The following is a 21492-nucleotide window of genomic DNA, read 5'->3' on the forward strand; positions in this document are numbered from 1 at the left end:
AATCTTCAGGGGGAGAAGCTGAGGGAATGGAGTCTTCAGCATCAGAATCTTCATAAGGGGGAAAGGAGTAATCCTGTTCCTCAGAGGAGCCTGAGGAAACAGACACTTGATCAGAGGAGGCATAATCCTCCTCTTGTCTAGGACTTTTGTCGGGGGGGGGGGGGGTTGGGGAGCCCTGATCAAAGAAATCAAATCTTCAGCCATTTTAAGCATCTGTTTCTTAGGCATAGGGCCTTGACCTGGAGACTGAAGTGTAGGCTTTTTTGGTTTTAGAGGAGTCTTAAGCTTAGCATAAGATTTTATGGTGAGAGTAGTCGATCTGAAGACACCTTCAGAAACCAAAGGTGTTTCTACAGCACCTGCTTCCCCTACTGCAAAGTCGTCAATAGGGCCTAAAGAAAATGGCTGCGTCAGCTTAGAACTCTCTGCTGGGGGATCCGAAGCGGTCTGGGGATCCAATGCAGCGGTAGCCAGGGGCTGCATAGGCGCCTCAATGAAAACCGGAGAACCGGCGACCGGCCCAGTCGAGGCCCTGGAGTTTGGCTTGGATCTAGGCTGCCTGTCTATCTTTGTGTTTTTTTATGCATGCTGGTAGTGGGTTGCTCAGACAGCATAGTGTAATTAAATTTTCTACCGATGTAGTGTTGTGCGAAATCAAAGCATCGCTTTATAGTTCACTTACTGAACCTAGCAGAAAACCGACAACCAGTGACGTTGTGGTCTCGGCCTAGGCAAGGTATGCAAAAAGAATGAAAATCCTTATGAGGTATTTGCTTCCCAAAAGAAATGCAATTGTTAACTTTTTCTGACATCGGACTGAGGCAAGAAAAGGTTCCCCAACAGGGTACTTAGCTTTGAAGACTTCGGACTGAAACGCTATTAGAAAATCTCAGGTGTCGGCCGACCGGCACTTGCGAACTGCTTCTGCTTCGGGCACCGCGTGGCAAGAAAGACTGGGGAAAATGGCGTTGGATGCCTCTGATATACCCCTGGCACTCTGACGTCAGGGAAGAAGCGACAGCAACTGACGCCGGACAAAGACTTTGGAATTCCGGCCGACTGCGGGACCGCCTGACGGCAGGATAACCCAAGTGTGATGACAGCAGCAGCGTAACACGATGAACATCAGCAGCATATGGTCCTGCATGGATGAACCTATATACCTTATAACATCTGCATTAGGCTGCAACTCCACATGACTAAGTGTCCCCAATTCAAAAATGCCCTTCAAATTACTCCCTTTGGAATAAATAGTGGGAAACTCCCCCAATTCTGTTTTCAAATCCTCACGGAATACTATATTCCAAAACTTTTTAAATACATCTACATATAAATGTGTTGCATTACTATACAGAATAACAAAAGAAACTATATTATTATCAATACAATTAAAATTATTTTACAAGTAACAGCAAGTATCAGACGACATGTTGATCCATCTTCTCAAAATGTGTTATAAAAAAAAAAAAAAAAACCCACAATCATTCCTGTGTCATATTTCAGCTTTTATATTTAAAAATGAATGGGGTAACCCTTATCCAAAAAAGGCAAATCAGATATTGTAGTTCTTCAAAAAAATACACCATCATCAGATACTAACCTCAATAGTCTCACCATGTCTCTTTTTACTACAGATCTTTTCTGAAAACAGGGATAGCAACTACCAAAATGCAAATGGGTGTTGGCAAACGTTTCTTTTCTAAAAATGGAGGGGTAAAGCAACACTTGGAAGCATTTTTGACTATAGTTAAATCGAGATAGTTAACAGAATTAGCGTAGACAGTATATGTAAACTTCAAAAAATTAGAACTCACCCCATAAATTGTAAAAATAATCCCATTGTTCCCTACTCTATTTTCCACAAAATCAACACATCATCCAGGTATCTGTAATAGCCATGAGTAAAAACCAAAAATTCAGGCGTGAACAGACAAGTCTTCTCCCTCATTGCAAGTACAATATTAGCATACAAGGGGGCACCCCCCCCCCATGGCTACACCTGAAACCTGGTGAAAATATTCTCCTTCAAATTGGAGAAAAGACAGAACAAGCTCAAACAGAGCTGTAAGGCAGTAGATTTCCACGACGGGTAGTGTGCAAAATTTATATAAATATTTCGAAAACCAATCCACACCAATATCATGGGGGATCACCGTAAAAAGATCAGTCGCATTAACCATAATAAACATAAGACTATCCGAAAATCCAGGGACTTCAAATTCTCCAATAAATTCTAAGAGTCCTTTAAAATATGCTTTTCCACCTCAAATACAGACTTACATTTGAAATCCACATATTTAGACAAGGGCTCAGACTTACAGCCCTTTGAAGAAACAATAAGCCTAAGGAAAGGATAGTGAGCATCCTTATGTATCGTGGGTATACCAAAAATATTTGACAACTTAGGGCTACCAACATTCACTTATTTTTTTTGTGTCATCTTTAAGTGGAGATTTAGATGTGGCTTTGTATAATTAAGAGTTATTTAATGCTACTCTCTTGCCTAGCATTAATGACAGTGTTTCTATTTATAGTTTATTAAAAATTACAGCTGCCAAAGTTTTTCTTCATTATTATTCTTTCTAAAGAAGCAGTTTTGGCCAGTTTTATTTATACTGGTATTTTATGCCTCATTATTACTGTGTCCATTATATTGTGTGATTACAGAATAAAGTTAGTGTATTTAGAGTAGGGAATTACAGTTACTATGGTGGTTAATTATCGAAAGAAGAAGATGGTGGTTAATTGTATTTAGATTGGTGCATTGTAATAAGCTAGATGCATCTATGTTGCAGTGGTTTTCCCTTTCATCACTCTGAAGAAGCCTTATTACAAGACGAAAGCGCTCAGTTGTGTTCATTTTTGAATAAAGCCTTTGTCCATGCTTCTCCGTGACTTATTTTTATTTGTAGTTAACAGAAGGCTCATTAGTCTCTTGTGATACATTGGTTTATCCAATGCCAATTCCAGCAAAGCAAATAGTATATTTTTTGTCAGTTCTGCTTGCCTACTGAATATCTGGGTTAGTATCTCTTGTAGTGCAGCATTTAACTTTACTTCAATGCACTTCTCTTTCCAGAGCCTAGACAGCTTTAATGGGATCTGCAAAATGACAGAATGCATCATTATGAAACTTATTAACGAAGACAAAGACAGCTTGCAAACCAGGGACTCAAGACAGACTGGGTTTGTTAAAGGAAGATCCTGCCTCCTGAACCAGATAGGCTTCTTCAAGCAAGTCACTGATGCATTACACACTAACAAATTAATTCAGAATGCCTATCTGGACCATTGCCAAGGCCTCTCTGATCCTATCCCACATTCTGATATCTGTAAGCTAATCAAAGTAAATCTAAACTCCTACTTTACTTGCTGAATATCAAACTGGCTGACAGATTCCAACCTACTACCATGGGAGGCACACTCACTTTGGAAAGAGATATTACCAGCAGTGCCCGCGGTGGTGGTGCAGCGGTAGTGTTGTCGCCTCAAAGCAAGAGGTTCTCCTGTTTGATTCTCGGCTGGAGCGCCTTCTGTGTGGAGTCTGCATGTCCTCCCCGCGGTCGAGTGGCGTTCGAAAGACATGCGTGAATGGGTGTGCCTTCGTTGAAGGCTGGGCTGGCAACTCGGCACCGTAAAAATCTTCCAATCATTAGCAGACCGAAGTTCTGCTGTGGCAACCCCCAACAGGGAAAAGCCAAAAGAAGACAGTGTCCTACAGCAGTCAAGGTCCTAGTACCACTTTTCTTTGGTATTTACTTCTCCGATATCAAGGCTGACATCAGGGGTCTTTGGCTGACCAAGTTTGCAGATGACTGTTACTCTTGGAACAGTCATTAACTCCCCACCTGACTTCTATTTTCTAGCTTCTAGCATGCAACAATAAGTGGTGCCTGGACCATGGCCTAAAATTAATGTCAAGAAATGCAGCATTTTGTCCTTTGGCAAAACTGGACATCCATGCATCTACCACATGGATGACATCCTTTGAAAGTTGTCTCAGCTATTAGGGACCCAAATACTTTTGTTGACAGCTACCATTTGATCACCAAGCACCTACTAGAGTTAAAAATCATTTTACCAAGCCAGACTAATCACCAGTGTTTATCTATTCCAGCTCTAAGGAAGTTATCATTAATCATTACTTTTCCCTCATCAGGCATATTAAAAGTATAATGGCTCATTTGTGCTTGTCTAAACATATGACCCAGCTTGAAAGACCTCTGCATTTTCTCACTAAGACAATCAAGGGCATGTCTTCCCTTGAGCTACCTAGGCCTCCTTAAATCACTCACTTTTTCTGCTTCCTACAGACTGTAAAGAGGATATCTCTTCTAGCCAACAAAGTCTCAACAAATACAATCCTATGAGATCTCCTGAACACCCACAAAACTACCATTACCCTTAAACACCCACTCAGAGCTTAACTTCCGGGAAAACACAGAGAAGCTTCTTTTATGGAATAGACTTTCTTTGGCTGTAAGGTAAACAGCTCCCTAATCCTTTTTAAGCATAAAGTGGATTAATGGATGGGCAATTGTAAATACACTCTAGCTCTGTCCCTTCAAGCCTCCATTGAAAAGGAACTAAACCAAGTATAAATTACTCATGTCAATGAGTACCTACAATTTGAAATCTTGAGGCCAGGCAACTAATGGCCCCCTGGAATAGCAGCCTGGTATAAAATCAATGAACCTTCGACTGTCCATCAGCAGTCAAAACAGTATGTACTGTGCATGCTAATGAGCTGTGACACTCCAGGGTGAAGTTAGGAGAGAGTCCTACTTAAAACTGACTGGACTGCCATATTTTTCCTGCCAACTCCTCTCATTTACCCAAACACACAGAACACCTTTATTCACTATTTTCTGTGAATGAAAATGCTCTCAAATGACCACAAAACCACATCTGAGTTTATTAAGCATGTTTAACATTGCAATCTTCTAGGCTTTGATCAATTAGTTACAGCTAAATTAAGCAAACATTCTCCTTATGTATCAAACAAAATAACACAAGTAGAATGTTCTTAAAATCAAAATTATTCTCAGACAGTATTTTACTCTCTACAGTTACTCTTCTGCTGAATCAAGCTCTTGCAATTTGGCTATTTGCTGTTCATCTTGTGCCTCATTTTTGTTTGTTGCCTTTCTTCTAGATTCTTTTTGAAGACTGGGAATGGCTTTAACAGCATTCTCTTGCTGTCCCTTTTCATGTTATTAACTTTAGCTATACAACTGCAATTTTTTTATTCTATCCTGACTTCCATCTCGTTTTTAAGCTACTTACCTCTTCTACTACAAATGTTCTAGCTCCATCTAGAAAAAACAATGTTTGATATTGTTGTGTAAAACAGCTAGTTATGTGGCCCCCCCCCATGCTTTTGCTTAAATAGCTCCTATGCCAAAGATGCCTCTTTACTCAGATTACGTTTCTCCAGCTCTTACGGCCACTTTGCTTCCCAATCTTTTGTACCTTATCACTCCTCCTCATACTGCACTAATTTCCTAAACTCTTACTCTTCCTCCTTCTCACACACCCCACAAATAAATACAATTCTGCTTCTGTCCATTTACCTTCCTTACTTTCATATCTTATATCAAGTTTTAAGTTACATTACTACTTGTCTGTCTGTAGACTACTAACCTCAAAATCACCCCTGTTTGATCTTTTCCCCTGAGCCAACATACATTAACTGTTATTGTATTTTATTGTATTTTATTTTTCTAGTCAATAATTAACCAATTTATATTTTCCCTTCTTATATTAAAATGGACTTTCTCCTAGGCCTATCTTCAAGGTCTGTTAACCTTTCAGTCAAAATGTCTTACTAGATTTCGTATTCATCCATTTTTTCTTTGCCTCATCTTCTTTTCATCTCAGTTCATCTGAGTGTCTACTAATTGCTTCTTCTAGTCCTCCTAAGCTCTTGTTATACTTTCTACAGTCCTACAAAGTGCCATTAATCTTGAAAACTTCAGTGAACACATCAATCTTTTTTTGTGTAGCCAGTTTACATTTTGATTGGTGTTTCAAATACCGTAGGACGTGGCTTGATCCCACACCAAACTTTCACCTTCACCTAGAAGAAATGTGCTACAAAATAAATTCCTTTATCTTTCGGTCCTATAAAATTTCTTCTCTCTCCAGACCAACCAAAAAGGCCATAAAGGCATTCTGCTAGCAGAGTTGAATATGGAGTGCACCTGGTTAGAGCAGCATCCAAGAAAAGCTTCTCCAACCATCCAAATTAGTGCCAACCTGCTTCTTTGATCCAGACTCTACAAGCTCCTTAAAGAACACTCCTGTCTTTCCCTTGCCTCCCTCTTCATATGGCCCCTCCATTTATAATTTAAGTCTTAAACTCTCGAGTTCACTTATTTAATATCCCAAAACCAGACTTAATTTCACTATATATGCCTTCTCCATCCTAGGCCCCAACCTCTGGGAATTCCTACCCAGTAATCTTAGACACTTCACCTCATAATAATCACTTCATGCTCAGCTTCACGTCACAGTTGGTGTGCAAATGCCTTCCCTCTGGATACATCACCTAACCCTCTACTCTCTTTTTCACCAGTGAGGCACCTTTACCTTCCTCATATTATTTCACTACACTAATATGCAACATCTCTTCCACAATGTATATATTGTACACAGTTAATGGCTGTGTGCCCTTATCTTACTTTTGCTAGCTTTTACACTTTGTGCTCTATCCCTTCACTACTTCACCCTCATCTACCATCCCTTAACCTAAACAATCTCTTCCTATTGTCCTCTATACAGTGTACGTTATCACCATTACTGATTCAATATTATCTTCAATAACATTTTCTGCTTGTATGGTTAATTTTCATGTCTACTGCCATTTAGATCTCCTCAGACTGAGACTGAAAAGGTCCATTTGGATAGTACAGTTTTGTACCTACCATAAATGTAGAGTGTAAACACTGCTGCAGTCATTACACTCGGGTTATCCTGCCGTCAGGCGGTTCCCCAGTCGGCCTGAGTTCCAAAGTCTTGGTCCGGCGTCGGTTGCTGTCGCCTCCTCCCTGACGTCAGTGTGACAGGGGTATATAAGATGTAGCCTAGCTAGGATTTTCAAATTTGTACTCACAGCTCTCAAACTGCTACCCCCATCCCCAGCCAAGCTACGGCCATTCTTGTAATTCACGGTTCGCTCTTTTAGTGTTGATGAAGAGGCATTCGCTGTAATGCCTCTTCAGTAATATAATATAGATTCACTCAAACTCGGTTCCTTGAATTGAAAATGAACCTGAAAGTCAGTTCTTTGAAAAATGCAGCATGGTAGTTGGGGTAGAGGATTCATGCTTTTGTTTTCTGTAACTAAGGTACAGGTTTTGAGCTTGTGTAAATTACTAACCACCTGCTATCCCTAACTAGGGTGGCTTCATTCACACACAAACCCCTACATACCTCTTAGCGCAAGAAATATGGAGAAAGCCTAAAATAAACAGGGAGAGATATTAAATAATGCTCTTGTGAACTTAGAAAGTTGATAGAATAACAGGATTTGTACTGGTATGAGAAAGTTGCTAGAATAACAGGATTTGTGCTAGTATGAATTTTTCTAAAGGACATGAGTCTGAAACTCAAATGTCTGTCATTATTTAGCAACTTCAGCCTTCAATGATTTTCTAGAAAATCACAAAATTTATGAGGAACAGACAAAAATATGGTGCAAAAATCTGGACATTCTGCAAAATCTGGACAGTTGAGAGGTATGCTACCTACCTACCTACCACACACACACACTGCAATACCTTTCAACCTCTTAGAGCAACAAACTCATAAATAAAACTGAGGCAAAGGCCCAAAAATAAGGACATTTTTTTTTAAATATTGCTCTTATAAACTTAGAAAGATAATAGTAGTAGGTCTTGCATTAGTAAAAATTTTCTGAAAGGTATGAAATCTGAAACTCAAATGTCTGCCATTATTTTCTAACTTCAGTCTTTAATGATTTGCCACTAATTTGCCAGAAAACCACAATTTTATGAAAAACGGACCAAAAATGTGATGCAAAAATATAAAATTGCCAGACAATACAGCTGGGAACCTGTCAAAGGAGGGACACCATTTTAATATTAGCACAGTTAACTTGAGCAGCTGGCAAACTTAGAGAATCTACATGCATTTCTGAAATAAAAGTAATGTATAACTCTGATCATTATAACTCTGATCATTACAGTTATTTATAAAAGTAAACCCTCCAAGTTTTCTTCCAAAATTGCTATTTTGCAGAGATTATTGGGGGGAGAGCAACATTTTGAGCCAAAATTGGGGACAGTTGAGAGGTTTGGATATTCCTAATTCTATAAACCTCTCAACCTCTTAATGCAGGAAATCTGGACAAGGCCAAATATATTGGGGGAACATACAAACAGTACTAAAAATTTATCTTGTACAAACTTAAGACAGTTGACAGAATATCAGGTCTTGATTTAGCATGCATTTTTCTGAAGATTATGACGTCTGAAACTTAACGTCGGTCATTATTTAGTGACTTCATTCCTAAATGATTTGCCAGAAAAGTTTTATTTTGCATTTTACAGCACAAACACCAATAAATATCTGGTAAACAAAGCAATGCAGTCTCACAATGAAACTAGACTTAGCATTAAAACTTCTCTGCCCTTGAAACTCACATTCATTGAAACAGCATTGAAACCCACATTCAAAGAAAATACATTTTTGTCAGTGGCAGATTAAGATGAACTTTGGGCTGTTTTCAAATCATAGCCCCCTTGCACATGAAACATACACGTGCTCTTTGATACACCTTCCTGATTGTATTAAATTATATTCCTTGTACAATACAGTATAGTTGTTAGTTTTAAATTTATTGTTTTGAACATTTTTCCAGTAACCAATGAAACTAAATACATGCACCAATAATGACAAAACAGCCCAATTCATAACATTTCCATCATAAAAGTCCACTCAAACTTCTACAGTCTACCAGTATCAGTAAATATGCACAATCTCTGAACTAGTAAAAGCCATCTACATAATTCCACATTAAAGACATCTGTAACTAATGAAGGGGCTGCTGCTAGCAAACAACTTTATATTTCATGTTTTCATCTACAAATAAAGTGCCTGTTGCCCTTGAGGAATAAATTGCCTATGTTGCATTAAAAACAATGATACGCTAGTAATATTGCAATAGGGAATGGATGGCAAACTGATAACAGGTTCATACTTACTACTAGATATCTTCGCCAAAACAGACTACAGCTTCCACCCCCCTTTACAACACAGTACAGTATCAGCAATGCATCTACTTACTGTGGGAGAAGAACCCACAGCCTTCTGCATCAAGAGCAAGTACACTACCTGTTGTTCAGCATAAGCTGCACTAAACTTTAGTTCCCCTGCAGCTCTCAGCTCCTTGTAAAATGTCGACACTCAGCTGTATCTCTGAACTTTGCAGCACAAGAAATCTGGAAAAAGCCAACATTTATTGGGGGGGGGGGGACAAAAGCCCAGAAACCAGGGACACATTTTAAACATTGCTTGTATCATTTTGGAAAGTTGCTAAAATAAAATGCTGTGTTATCACCATGCATGTCTTGAACCCAAAACCATATGCACTACAGTCAGTGCAACATACCACTATGCTAAATCAGCAGTTAGAAAAATAGGAAGACAAACTTAATGGCTATCATTTATATAGCTCTCAACTTCTTAGCACAAAAAACCTGGACAAACAAAGCCGATAATGAGGGAATACAAATTCAGTTCTCACTTCACACCTTAGCACAAAAAACCTGGACAAACAACAAAAACAATAACGGGGGAAATACAACTTCAGTTCTCACTTCTCACCATAGCTCACAACTGTTAGAAAAGCAAATCTGAACAAAGTTCAGAAAAGGTGGTGGTTAGGGACTTTAGGCTCTTCTTACCCTGAAGCAAAGGTACAGGGTTTGAGCCTGAACACCTGTAGCCAAGCAGGTGTATTATGTGGGGGCATTTGCACACACACGATCAAATAAATGAATAAGCATATACTTACTGGCCTCAGTAATATTTTTAGTCACTGTTGTGAGACATACTGTAGCTTCAATTTCTTAGCTCTAAAATCTTGGATAAAGCCCCAAAAAAATAGGGAGCAAAGACCAAAGTCAGGTACAGATTATAAGTAATGATGTTATATCCTTAGAAAGTTGCTAGAATAATAGGGTTTTGCATTAGTATGCATTTTCTGAGGTATTTAGAATCTGAAACTCAAATAACTGTCATGTCATTATTGAGTGACTGTTAGAAAACCTCAAATTGTATGAAGAGAGGACAAAACATGAGACAATCAAAGATATTCAACAACAACAGGTGCAGTTAAGAGGCATCATGCACATGCATGAGCACACAGAAACATAGCCACACAACTTTATTCAGAACTGTATACCTCAGATGCTTGACTGTTAGCAAGTTAATGAAATTATGTATAATAACCACTTTAATATTGAGATTCAAAATCAGCGACAGTTTGCTAAAGAGGAGATAGAAAAGCACTATCAGTTACTGTCTCACACACACACACACACACCTTACACACATCTGTCTGCCCTTGCCAAATCACATTTTGTAAAGTAATGCTATAAAATATAAAGAAACACCCTATGGAAATACAGTCAACAACATTAATAAAAATAATCACTGTCTGATTAACAATAGTTAAAACTACATAATTCTTCAGGTTAGTCAACATTGCATTAGAAAAGTACATACTTAGAATAATATAGAAGTGTATGTTCATACATACATATAAAAGTAAGTAGTAAATATTGATTAATGCTGAGGGTAATTCAAAGATTTATACATAAAGTGCATATTAATAAATGCAGAGGGGGTTATACTTAATGATATAGTTAATATGTTACAGTCATGACTGTAGTTAGTATTTAGTTTGTCAAGCTTTATTATGTACACTATATTCATAATATCTAGTCTCAAAATGCACATATTTACACTGAGCAGTGCTGCAAGTCTTTAAATATATGGAGGGCACAGCTAGCCAGTTCCTTGTGTTCTTTCAGGGATTTCTTAAAAGTTTCCAGGATATTGTTAAGTTTAACATCATTTGGGAGATTATTCCAGAGAGCAAGACCTGTTCTGGAAAATACTTTTTCCCTATGGCTTGTTTGAATCTAGGCCTGGGTAGTCTGAGAATGTCATCTTGGTCAATTCTAAGTGAGTAGTTTTGCTCTCTTAGAGAGAGTTTTCTTCTGAGCTGCAGAAAATAATCTCATTGAAGTATTTTGAAAATAAGGGGTACTTAGTAGAAGTGTAGCAAAAGGGAGACAGTACATTTTGTCTATACATGGTTGTAATGTGTATTTTGGCTAGCAAGGAGTGCAAACTCACAGATTTTTACTTCAGTCGGCTGTAGTTTGTGACAGTTATAGGTTTTATGCATGGACAGTAGGAATAAAGCATATTTACGTTTTGAGATTAGAACACCTTTATCTATGGCTTTGCTGGAGGCAGGAGTAAAGAGGTTGATGATGATACGACAGTACAGCTGTTGTCAGTAGTAAACTTTGGCAGTAATATTGGTTGTGTGGTTTATAAAATTAAGAAGCAAGCTTACGTTAAGTCCTAGGTATTTTTGTTACATACACACCTTACCTGATAATCTATTCCCAATAATCTATTTCCGATTGCCTTCACACTTACTACATCCTCATTTCCCGCTCGCAACGATAATCCATGTGTGATCGTCTTCCACTCACTCACTACTGCACATTTCCCGCTCGCAGCCAGCCGGACATGACGTGAGCTCACTTCCGACTGGCTGGTACGTTACTTAAAGGAGCCAACACTGTTTAAAAAAAAAAAAAAAAGTATGTACGTAGGTTTTTTTTTTTTTTTAAAAAAAAAAAAAAAAAAGCTACCCCCTCTTCTAAAGAAATTGTACTGAAATCAGTACAGTAAGTATGCCTCCCGACGTCCCTGGATGTAGCAGACACTATTTTCTTCAGTTTTTCTTGCCCCAGATGTCAGGTGCCCCCAAATAGGTAGGCAATTCAAATTGCTAGTAAAGTATACATAAGAAAAGCAAACAACAATTTTCAGTTACCAGCAAATACTCCCCATAGGTAGGAAAGGGTAGAAGACATAGGCACGTACCAGCCAGTAAGAGGGGAAGGAGGGAGGGTAACCTGGACTGAAGCAGTGTTTACACTCGAGCATCTACATTTATGGTAGGTACAAAACTGTACTATGTTCATCGTGTTACACTGCTGCAGTCATTACACTTGGGTGGAATCCCAAAGCTGAGGTAGGGTGGCTATAAGGCCCTGCAGCACAGCAGTGGCTAAGCCAGCTCTGGATTTGGAGTATAAAGGCAAATGGTAATGTTTGGTGAAGGTATGCACAGAACTCCATGTTGCTGCTTCCAAAATATCCTTGGTAGGTACTCCTCTGAGGTAGGCAGTTGAAGTGGCTGTTGCCCTGGTGGAGTGAGATCTGATGCTGCTAGGTACACGTTTCCCATGGTGTGTATAGCAGAAACGTATACAATGTCCTATCCATTTAGAAATAGTCTGTTTTGAAATGGCTTTTCCCTGTGCTCCTGCAGCATATGCTACCAATAATTGCTCAGATTTTCTGAAAGCTTTGGTTTTGTCCAAGTAGAAGCGTAACTGTCTGTGAATGTCCAAAGAATGCAGTAATCTCTCCCCTTTATTCTGTGGTTTTGGATAAAAAGTTGACAAGTGAATTGTTTGGTTTAGAGCCACACTTGATACCACCTTTGGCATAAATGTAGGGTTAGTTCTTAAAGACACCCTGTCCTGGTGGAAAATGAGGAAAGGTTCCACTGCCGTTAGTGCCTGTAATTCTGAAACTCTTCGTGCTGATTTTATTGCCAGTAGCAGAGCAGTTTTTCAAGAGATATATTTTAATTCTGCTGTGTTAGCTGGCTCAAAAGGAGGTAAAGTTAATTTTTCCAAAACAAAGTTGAGGTCCCAAGTTGGAGTAGGTGCTCTACGGGACGGTCTTGTGTTTTTAGCCTCTCTGAGGTACTGTTTGAGCAAAGGATTAGAGAAAATCGGTGTATCCGTGTTGTAATGAGCAGAAATGGCAGAGGCATGGATCTTGATGGATGAAAAGGAGAGGCCCTTGTCCAGCATCTCAGTTAAATATTGTAGAATCTGAGGAATGTTTGGGACAAGAGGGTCAAGCCTGTGAGCCTGGTTCCAGGCACAGAATCTCTTCCATTTATCCGAATAGGCTTTCCTAGTACTAGGCCTTCTGGCCTCCAGAATGACATCCACAACAGCTTTGGAGAGAGGCACTGCTTGCTTGACTAAGGAATTTTCCATGCAGCTAGGTTTAAGGTCTTTAGCTGGCTGTGAAATATATGATTGTTGTGCTGAGTCAGCAAATGAGGGATTTGAGGCTAAATCCAGGGTGGTTCTTGGGCTAAGTTCTTTAAGATTGGGTATCAGTGCTGGTGTGGCCACTCTGGTGCAATCAGGATCATCTTTGGTTCTTCTTGCCTGGCTTTTAGGAGTACCTTTGGAAGGAGAGGTAGAGGTGGGAAAGCGTATACTTGCAGGTTTTTCCAGCTGAATGAGAGGGCATCCACTTTCCATGCTTGTGGATGGTAACTCCTTGTGCAGAATTTCTGTAGCTGGCAGTTCATTGGGGATGCAAACAGATCTATGTCTGGGCTTCACCATTTTTGTGTTATCATTCTGAATATTTGTGGATTCAATTCCCATTCGTGGGGATCCATGATGTTTCTGCTTAAGTCGTCTGCCAGTGTGTTTTTCTCTCCTGGCAGGAATTGTGCTTGCAGATGAACTTGGTAGTCTAGAGCTGTGTTCCACAAGGTCATGGCTTGTGTGTTCAACAAGGTCATGGCTTGTCTGCAGAGGGGGTAGGAGCGTGTGCCCCCTTGCTTGTTTATGTACCACATAACTGTGATGTTGCCTGTCTTTAGTAATAGTTGTCCTGGATGCAGCACGTCCTTGAAAGCTATAAGGGCATTTTGTACAGCTAGCATCTCTTTTTGATTGATGTGAAGATGCCTTTGTTCTACGGGCCACTCGCCCTGAATACATTTTCCTGCCATGTGTGCTCCCCAGGCGTAATCCGATGCATCTGTTGTCGGTGTTTGCCTGGCTGTAGGTTGAATAAAAGGCTGTCCCTTGTTGAGGTGACAAGCTTGAGCCCACCATCGAAACTCCTGTTGAAGGCAAGGAATTAGTGGTATAACTGTTTCCAAACTTTGACAGTGTTGAGACCCATACACTCTTTAGGTACCATTGTAGTTTCCTCATATGCAGTCTGACATATGGAATTAGTAGTATGCAAGATGCCATGTAACCCAAGGCCTGCAGAATTTTTCTTGCAGGAAGTTGAGTCTTTGTTGCCATCAATTGAAAGTATTGAGTCAGTTGTCCTTGCTTGTCTGGCATGAGATAAGCCATCTGGGCCGTTGTGTTCAAGCTGGCACCCAGGAATATTATCTCTTGTGAAGGCACTAGTTTTGATTTCTTTTCGTTTACTGTGTACCCTAGGCAACTTAACATTTTTACAAACGCCAGATGCTTTAGAAGAATGTCCTTGCTCTCTGCTTGAATCAGGCAGTCGTCCAGGTATGGATAAATTTGAATTCCTTTCTGTCTGCAAAATGCAATTACTGGTGCCAGGCACTTTGTGAAAACCCTGGGCGCAGTAGATAAGCCAAAGGGCAGTGCAGAGAATTGATAGTGCACTGAACCAGCTATGAATATGAGGTATCTTCTGCAGATTTGTCTGATAGAGACATGCAGGTATGCCTCCTTGAGGTCCAAGGTCACGAGCCAAGCTTTCGTGCCCAGCATGGGAAGAAGCTGCTGTAGTGTCAACATTTTGAATTTCGGAACATCCAGGTAAGTGTTTAGAGAAGAAAGATCCAGAATGGGCCTCCAGACTTTGTCCTTTCTGGGAACCAGAAAGAGTCTTGAGTAAAATCCTTGTCCTTGCTCCTGTGGTGGTACCTTTTGAATAGCTCTCATGTCCATGAGTGCTGTAATTTGTTTCTGAGCCTCTGCCCACTGATTTGGTGGAAGATTCGGCATTCCTTTTAACCTTGGCAGAGTGTGAAAGTGGAACCTGTAACCTTGAGATACAATGTTGAGAACCCATTTGTCTTTGGTGATCCAATGCCAATTGTGATAGAAAAGTGCCAGTTTTCCTCCTAAGGGGGCTGCCAAGAGAGAGCTGTTTGGCAGCTGTAGTGGGAAGTCATTGAGGCTGCTTTTTGTAAAGTTGGGGCCTGTCTTTCCCTTCTTTCTGGCATGGTGCACCCCATTGTCGAGGCCTGTAAGGACCTTGTGGTGGACCTCTACCTCTTGGACGTCTGTATCTGCCCCTTTGAGGTCTGTCTGTAACTGGAAAGGACCAATTCTTTGTTGGCCAATTTCTGCTAAATCAAGGAGGCTGAACCTGTAAGAAATCCTTCACTGTTTGCATAGATTTTGCCTTATCCGCCATCTTCTTTAACACCTATTCTGCCTTAACTCCAAATAACACATCCCGCTGTAAAGGTGCATCCAATAATTTTGCTTTAACATGATCTGGTAAGGTATGTTCTTTTAACCAAGCATGTATTCTAATGACTGAGCCTGTAACTGCTGCTCTACAGGAGGCCTCTAAGGAATCAAAACTACATTGCAAAGTATGTTTTCCCACTTGTTCAGCCATATGGAGTAAATCCTGCATTTCTTTAAAATTAGGAGGATCTGAATCTGGAAGCATTTTGTTTCAACTGAGTCATCAAAAATTGCTGATATTTTAGCATGTGAAACTGGCAATTTAAGGCTCTCATTGCTAAAGTTGCAGACGTGTATACTTTCTTTCCCCATCTGTCTAATGCTCTGGAATCTATGTCAGAGGGAACTGGGTTTTTTGCTGATGAGGCCTTAATCCCGTTGGGTCCCTGAGAAATAGTTTCAGGGTCAGCAACAGGACTTTTATACAGAAATTTGTGAGAGTCAGGGACTCTAATATCTATCAGGTTTAACTGGGGCTTGAGGTAAGGAGTCAGGATTTAAGCTGAATTCAGTATACACATCATCCACAATATGTAACACTGGCAGAATAGCAAGGGGTCTGTGTTGAGGTAAGAAAAGGAAGTCTCTGAGCCTTTTCTTGGATTCTGAGTAACCCTGGCCTTCCCAATGGAAATGCTCCCTCATGGTATGTAAGGTTTCTCCAAAGGAGTAGTCCTCAGGCAGAGAGGCTGATGGAATTGATTCCTCAGCATCAGAATCCGCATAAGGGGGTAAAGAATATCCTAGGTCTGAGGATGAATCTGTGGAAATGGACACCTGGTCGGAGGATTCATAGTCTGCATCCTGTCTGGGCCTTTTATCAGGTGGGGGGTGGAACCCCCTGATCAGGGTGATTAGGTCTTCGGCCATTTTGAGCATTTGTTTCTTAGGCATGGAGGCCTGTCCTGGAGAATGCTGAATTTGTTTCTTTGTTTTTAAGGGAGGCTTAGACTTAGCAGAGGTTTAATGCTTAACTGAGTAGGTCTGAAAATACCCTCTGAAGCTGTGGATTGCTCAGCTACTTCGGTTCCCTCTGAAGGGTTAGTTTCGGTAGGCTGAAAAACTTGTGCGTCCAAAGGCCCAGCCAGCTTCACGTGGGAGTCGGAGGTGGCCTGTGGTTCTGCAGAAGCAGTCGTCAGGGGCTACGAAGGCGCCTCGCTGAAAACCGGCGACCGGCCTAGAAGAGGCCTCGTCGTCAGTTTTGGGCCTCGGATGCCTGTCCTTGTCTTTGCGCTTTTTATGTATTCCGGTCGTCTGAAGTTCCGACGGCATGGTGTAATTGAATTTTCTGCCAAAATAATGACGGGCAAAATCAAACTGACGTTTTAATAGTGTGCTTGTTAAACCTAGCACAAAACAGACAACCAGTGACGTCGTGTTCTAGGCCTAGGCATGGGATACAATAGGAATGGAAATCCTTATGAGGTATTTGCTTCCCACAAGAAATACAGTTACTAACTTTTACTGACATCGGTCTGAGGCAAGAAAAAGTTTCCCCAACGGGGTACTTAACTTTGTAGTAGACTTCGGTTCTGGATTCGGAATGAAAATCCCAGGAGTCAGCCGACGGGCCCTTGCAAACTGCTTTTGCTTCGGGCACTGCGCAGCAAGAAAGCCTGAAGAAAATAGTGTCGGCTGCATCTTATATACCCCTGTCGCACTGACGTCAGGGAGGAGGCGACAGCACCCGATGCTGGACCAATACTTTGGAACTCAAGCCGACTGGGGAACCACCTGACAGCAGGATAACCCAAGTGTAATGACTGCAGCAGTGTAACACGATGAACATCAGTGTTCTACCCTGGTAACCAAACTGAATGAATGAACAAATGCATACATGAATTAATGAACAAACCGAAAACGCACTTAGCTCTGCCCCTGCTGTGCTGTTTACCATCTCTTCAGGCTTTTCAGGTATATTTCCTTTATACAGTTTGATTTATTTTTTTCTAGATGTCATCTAGGATCCAACTGCAACTGCACAGGGAAATTTATTTTTTTTAATTTTTGTTTATAATTGTGCGTTTATTTTTTTTTACATACTTCTCATGTATTGGGTGGGACAGCTAAAAATATTTATCTGCATTCAGAGGGCATCATACTAGCATGACTTCTTGTGCACGCCTCTTAACTGTTCTGAGGGTACTGATGAACTGAACGGACTTAAATGCCTTAGACAAGAGTTAAACCATTTACTCCAATAAAATGTCAGTCTAATATAACTAGGTAATGTTTTTCTACTCATTTTGTATCTAATAAACGTACTCAAATTCAGAACTTAGTCCATCACTGCAGAAAACATTTTGAAAGACTCCCGAGATGAATAATACACTCCAATCTAATTAAAGAATATAAAGTCAGACCTCCAAAGCAAAATCTCAAGAAAAATACAAAATATATATTTACCTCTTTCTGTAAACCATCAGTAGCTATTCGTTCCTGAAAATGAATTCAAATATTTGTTGTAACAGTGCAATACAAAAACAAAACTATACATTCAATAATTAAATTACATTAATGTCTTAATTGAGTAAGAGACTGGACATATAAATGTTTACAGAAAGCATATAGGAAGAGTGACCACTACAGATATTAAATTATTATGGAAAACTGGATTTACAGTCATGACGGATTGTCATGGGGCAGGGCTACAATTAAGGTGAAACTGAATTTAGAAACATTTTACAGATAACTATACCAAGTCAAAATCTTCAGAGAAAATGTCACAAAAAATGTACTGCAGAGATGTACAAAATTTAAGAAGATTAGTATGCACAAGAGCATAAACCACTAACTCTAGGTTAAAAAAAAGTTATTTTAAATCAACCACAGTAGACTGAAGAAAGGTGCAGCAAGTTATCCAAACTTAAACTTGGAAAAAGAAAATGCTACACACTAAGTAATTAAAATGCCACTTAAGAAAATTAAGAGACAGTTATAACAGTAAGAAGATAAATATACTCACCATATTAGTTGACCTGAGAGAGAATCCTCTGCAGTACAATTGCTGGGACATTGCCTTCTGTTACCTGCTTGGCAATCTTTTTACTCCACGGATCCTGAAATTAAGTTGTGCCAACCTCCTCAACACAAACCACATCATCACACAATGGGCTAGAAGTACCCCCTAGCCCAAGTACTAATCTAGTACTAGTCATAATCCCCCCCCCCCGTTACCAATTTTCTACATAGGCATGGGATGTCACATCAACTGTTGCCACGTGTCTTGATTCAGTGACACTTTCTTACCTTTTTAGAGTCGCCCCGGATGGTCTTGGGTTTTCACTCACACACTCCATCTTTTTGCTAGATAATAGGAGGTTACTGGGCTAATGGCCCAAGGGCCCTTACAAGCCTAGCCAAGTTCAACCAGTGTTCCCAAGGGTGTCTGGTTCAAGCAGACACTAAAATTAGCACATATTCCCCCTGTCCAAGAGGGACACAGGTGGAACCCCAGGGGTGAATTTCTGGTTATCCATTCAATACTTCCAGATAACATAACTACCACTGCATCCTTATTACAATTTAAAAACACTCTAAAAGCCCAGCTCCTAAACAAATAGCTGTGTCCTTGCTTTACCGCTGACTAAAATCACTCTGTCTCCTATCTTGTATTTCCTCTGGGCATCCTACAACTTGTCTAACTTCACCACCTCTGACTGCCTATTCCTACTTTTCTGTCACTCTGTAAATAATCATTCTCTCAGTACTAACTCACTGATGTGGACAAATAATATCTCTGACTTCTCAATGTGAACAATTTGGTAATAGTTGTAATTATGAGTACTCACTTGAGGCTGTGACAAAGTTTGTTTCTACTGCATTGTAATGCTTTTTATTTTTGGACACTAACCTGCAAATTTAACCTATTCAATTGTATTTTAACGTGTAATAACTATGTTAGCCTAAATTTGTATCTCATCACTTTTCCATACTATGTATTACACTATTTCTGTATGTTCAATGTGTATGTGGAGCGTTTCTCCCCAGGACAACGGTGAAAAAGGAGGCGCATCCAGTCTGACTTTCCCGGTAAACAAATGTAAAACAAAATAAACAAACAAATTATCATCATCATCTTCTTTCGGCTGTTCCCGTTAGGGGTCGCCACAGCGGATAATCTGTTTCCATTTCTTCCTGTCCTCTGCATCATGCTCTTTCAAATCAACCGCCTGCATGTCCTCTCTCACCACATCCATAAACCTTATCTTAGGCCTTCGTCTTTTCCTCTTACCTGGCAGCTCCATCCTTAGCAACCTTTTCCCAATATACCCAGCATCCCTCCTCAGCACATGTCCAAACCAACGCAATTTCGCCTCTCTTGCTTTGTCTCCAAACTGTCCAACCTGAGCTGACCTCTAGTCACACCCAGTGCAAATCTTAACATCTTTAACTCTGCCACATCCAGCTCTGACTCTTGCCTTTTCGTCAATGCCAGTCTCCAACCCATATAACATAGCTGGTCTCACTACCCTCTTGTAGACCTTCCCTTTCACTCTTACTGGTACCCGTCTGTCACAATTCACTCTTCTCAACCCATTCCACACTGCCTGTACTCTCTTCTTCACCTCTCTTCCACATTCACCATTACTCTGAACTGTTGATCCTAAACTCATCCACCTTTACCAACTCTACTCCCTGCATCCTCACCATTCCTCTACCCTCCCTCGCATTTACACACATATAGTCTGTAATTGTTCAAATTATGCTTAAATAGGCGAGGGGCTTTGTTTAACATGAACAGGAAGTCTGTTCCAAAGGTGGGGCAACCTCTGAGACAAATGTCTCTCCCCAGCAAGTTCTGTTGATGTCGCATACCAGGTTAAAGTCATCTGAGCAAGTGACCCATGTGCCATTTGACTTGCGAATGTGCAACACTTCTACTAAAGCTGGGTCAGAGATTGCTCTATATGCAAGGCACACACCACCTTTGAACAGTCTGTACAACAAAGAGTAAAGTGACAATGATTTCAGTCTATCCGCATAAGACTCTGAAGTTTCTTTGTAAGGAACCTTTGTGGTCTCTCCAATTGTTGCAAACGTTTGGAAAGGAACACACCAAAGGGAGCATTGTACTCCATTATTGGCCTGATGAGTACACAAGGGGGGGTATAAACTCTCTTTCTGGAGGCAATACCCTTATTTATGAGATGAGGAATATAAAATACCCTTCTTATCACTGTGGAGACATGATGACTGAAGTTAAGGTTGAGGTCGACCTGTGTGCACAGATCTCTCACCACTGACTGTGTGCTGGGTCTATATTAGTTGATCAAACTTCCAAAAGTGCGAGTTTCATATGGTTGACACCATATGATCGAACGTTTGAAAGTTTGAACGTTTTAACGGAGATCTCTGTACAGCTTGGAATGGGAAGATTTCCCTTTTCTGCACTGTAGTGCGATCTTGGAGTTGGTATATTTAAAGAGCAGGGGATGTGGGGAGCACAGCCCCCCACACTGGGGTGCAGGGGGGCTTGCCTCCCTGCTTAAAATGTTCAGGTAGGTTATTTGTGCAGTTTATTTTTTTTATTAGATGACTGACCTTTTAAAAGTTCGATCATATGGTGTTGACCATATGACGATCGAATGTTTGGAAGTTCGATCATATAATATAGACCCATGTGTGCTTAGGAAATTGCTATTGATGTGGTAGCTTGCAGGAACAGCACCCTTGCCGAAGGGGATGTTAATGCATTAAGTTTAAGACCGTGACTTTGGCACCAGTCATTAGTCTGCATAAGGCCTTCTTGCAGGATGTTGTGATCGCTAGGGGTTTCAATGTTAACTCCCAGTTTGCAGTCATCGGCAAACTTTGTCAGCCACAGTGCTTTGGAGAAGTAGATTACGAACAGAAGGGGTCCCAGAACCGATCAATGTGGAACACCACTGTCTACAGATCTGTGGAAGAGGTGGAGTTACAT

General features: G+C 40.4%; 1 protein-coding gene across 1 annotated transcript in view; it reads right to left on the reverse strand.

Annotated features, from left to right (window-relative positions):
- The window catches only part of UACA (uveal autoantigen with coiled-coil domains and ankyrin repeats), an 845278-nt gene that overhangs the window by 255758 nt on the left and 568028 nt on the right, over positions 1-21492 (reverse strand). Inside the window, exon 12 of the mRNA XM_044077695.1 lies at positions 17976-18008. Within this exon, the coding sequence (XP_043933630.1) occupies positions 17976-18008 (33 nt within the window). The remainder of the gene's footprint in view (positions 1-17975; positions 18009-21492) is intronic.

This window comes from Protopterus annectens, chromosome 7.part0 (assembly GCF_019279795.1).
Source record: "Protopterus annectens isolate FY-2018-M chromosome 7.part0, PAN1.0, whole genome shotgun sequence".
Lineage (NCBI taxonomy): Eukaryota > Metazoa > Chordata > Ceratodontiformes > Protopteridae > Protopterus > Protopterus annectens.